Below are 2486 nucleotides of genomic sequence, written 5' to 3'. Positions count from 1 at the left end.
TTACGAGGAGAGGCTGAGGGGCATGGGACTCTTCCGCCTGGCGGCGAAGTGAAGGCTCAGGGGGGACTTGGTGGCTGCCTACAAGTACATGGGGGTGTGCATCAGGGAGAACGGCTGCTCACCAGGGCTGCCCAAGGGATAACAAGGTCCAACAGCCACAAACTCCTGGACGGTGCAAGCCAGGAGGTGGTGCAAGCACATACTCCGGACTCATTCAAAAGGTGTTTGGATGCGTATCTTGCTGGGATCTTTTGATCCCTGCAGACTCAGTGATCTTGCAAGGACCCTTCCAGCCCCTAATGCCTATGAAGTCTATGCAATCTATGTGATGGGGGGTTCTGGATCAGGAGGTCCATGCGGCTGCCAGACCACAGTGCCCGCAGCCGCAGCACGACCGCCCTGGCATGGCTCCCTCCTCCCTGTCCAAAGGCTCCTCTGGGTCTGGGGGAAGGGATCCTGGGAAGACCCTCAGCTCCCTTCTCTCTCCAGGCACAGCTGCCAACCCCCTGCTGTGCTCCCAACTCCAGGTGAAGAGCTGCGCAACACACCAGGTGATTCACCAAGTTAACCGAGTTTTATTGGCTCAACCCGTCTGCAAATGAAGCTCCGATGTGCAAATGTCACCTCCTGGCCCCTTACCCAGGCCTCTATATCCGCACGTGGAGCCTTTAGGGCCTGTCTCTACCATCTCCTTTCAAAGCCAGGACCACCACGGAGCAGATAAGCTCCCCGTTCTCTCCTGCTCAGTGCAAGACCAGTCGAAACTACTTCTGGAGCGGGTCCTTGGAAGGCGACACTTATATGAGATGTCACAGTCTGGGACAGCACAGGTGCCCGGAGGTCTTATCTGCTGTCCGGGCACGCTGATCAATGCTGGCACATGCATCCCTTCTTTCTATTACCTAATACACACTCACATGTTTTACACTAGCTACATCTTGAGCACGCTGGTTATTTAGTGCCAGCCTCAGATGATGTGGGGACGCTCGGTGAGGAGAGACATAAGACAGCCCTACACGAGCTATGTCAGGCGACATGATTCAAGCAACAGGTTTCAAGCACATGCGGTGCCTGCAGCTGCGAGCGTCTGTAACGTATGCGTGCGGTGATGCATTCAACCCTGCATATGCATGAATGGAAATGACCTATAATTATTCTGGCAGCTGTGACTCAAGGGACCAGCGTGAGAGCCGGCTTTCTACTTCTTGGGTGTGAAATACAGCAGGAGCAAAAAGAGCACGGCCGCAACAGCCAGCACACAACAGCTGTAGCAACAACACTGCCGCCAGCTGAAGCTGCCGCCTACCCCCGTTGCCGCCCCTGTCTGCTCCCACTGCTCGGGGGCGGTGCAAGTGGATCCAACAATCACATCGGGCAGCGTTTGCGTTTCGTGTTTCACGCCGCAGACACCCAGCCCACAGGCCTCGCAGCAGGTGCTGTCATGCAGCCCCTTTGAGGGGTCTCCTGCAACGGTGGTGGGGACACTGTTGGGATGGACAGCTTCCCCATAGCACTTCTGGCGTATCTTCTGCCCCAGGCTATCCAGCACCCTCTTGACATTGGGGGGGCTGAATTGTGGCTCTTCCAGCATGACCAGGAGGCATTTCTTGCACTCTTGCCTGAAGATTTTCATCTTCACCTGCCCCCATCTCCGCCTCCGGTCCAGGTGGATGTGGAAGAGCACGTGCACCTGGGCGGACTGCCAGGCGTGATGGCACTGCGAACACTGGAACCTAATGGAGAAAGGAGCAGATCGAACTTAGCCCCAACCCGCAGCCCCGATCTCATGCGGGAGCCACTGCAGCTGCAGGAGGAGCAGCAGCTGGACGTTGCTTTTCACGCCGCATGTCGTTGCAACGTGGGACTCGTGGCCACCAGACGCTGAGAGTTTAGCCAGACTCAAAAAGGGATTGGACGCCTTCTTGCAGGAAAGGGGCATCGGTCACTATTGAGCATGGGCAAGATGGCCTCTGTGTTAAAAATATTATTAGGAATGCATAATGAATAGAGTGTTGTTAGAACTGCACAGTTTGCATCTCGTACCTGATAAAAAGAAACACTACCAAGGACCCTTTGTGCTAAAGTATCACTCCCTTTCCTTCTTGGCCAATCTGTCAGCCTTTCTCACACTAAATCACACACTCCCCTGACATTCACATGCAGATTACAAAAGCAATAATTCAATTGACTGTGTGTCCTTGAAAGAGGGGAAATTTCAACTTTTAGTAACCTAGAGAAGCTTTCTGAGCATGCGTAATTAGCTGATGCATATATGCCTATCCGCCCCGCATACTTAAGTAGTTAATTATAATAAACATGCGACGTATGAAGTAACATATTTACATATATGTTTGTATAAACCAAAAATAAGTTGTAAGATCTGCATCAGGACATCAAGGGGAAGAAATAGATTTGGGGCTCCTGAGGCAACTCTCGGAGACCATAAAAGCTAAAGAGGCGGTGGTCATGGGGGACCTAAACTACCC

General features: G+C 53.1%; 1 protein-coding gene across 1 annotated transcript in view; it reads right to left on the bottom strand.

Moving 5' to 3' along the window:
* LOC109308292 (receptor-transporting protein 2-like) overlaps positions 1-2486 on the bottom strand; it is a 4685-nt gene continuing 2199 nt past the window's right edge. The window contains exons 2-3 of the mRNA XM_019532538.1: positions 1307-1733; positions 1-78 (exon numbers count right to left, since the gene is read on the bottom strand). Coding sequence (XP_019388083.1) covers positions 1-78; positions 1307-1733 — 505 coding nt within the window. The remainder of the gene's footprint in view (positions 79-1306; positions 1734-2486) is intronic.

The sequence above is a fragment of the Crocodylus porosus genome, unplaced genomic scaffold (genome assembly GCF_001723895.1).
Source record: "Crocodylus porosus isolate Cpor-Errol unplaced genomic scaffold, CroPor_comp1, whole genome shotgun sequence".
Lineage (NCBI taxonomy): Eukaryota > Metazoa > Chordata > Crocodylia > Crocodylidae > Crocodylus > Crocodylus porosus.
The sequence above is the reverse complement of the archived record's forward strand: the minus strand, read 5'-3'. Positions and strand labels throughout refer to the sequence as shown.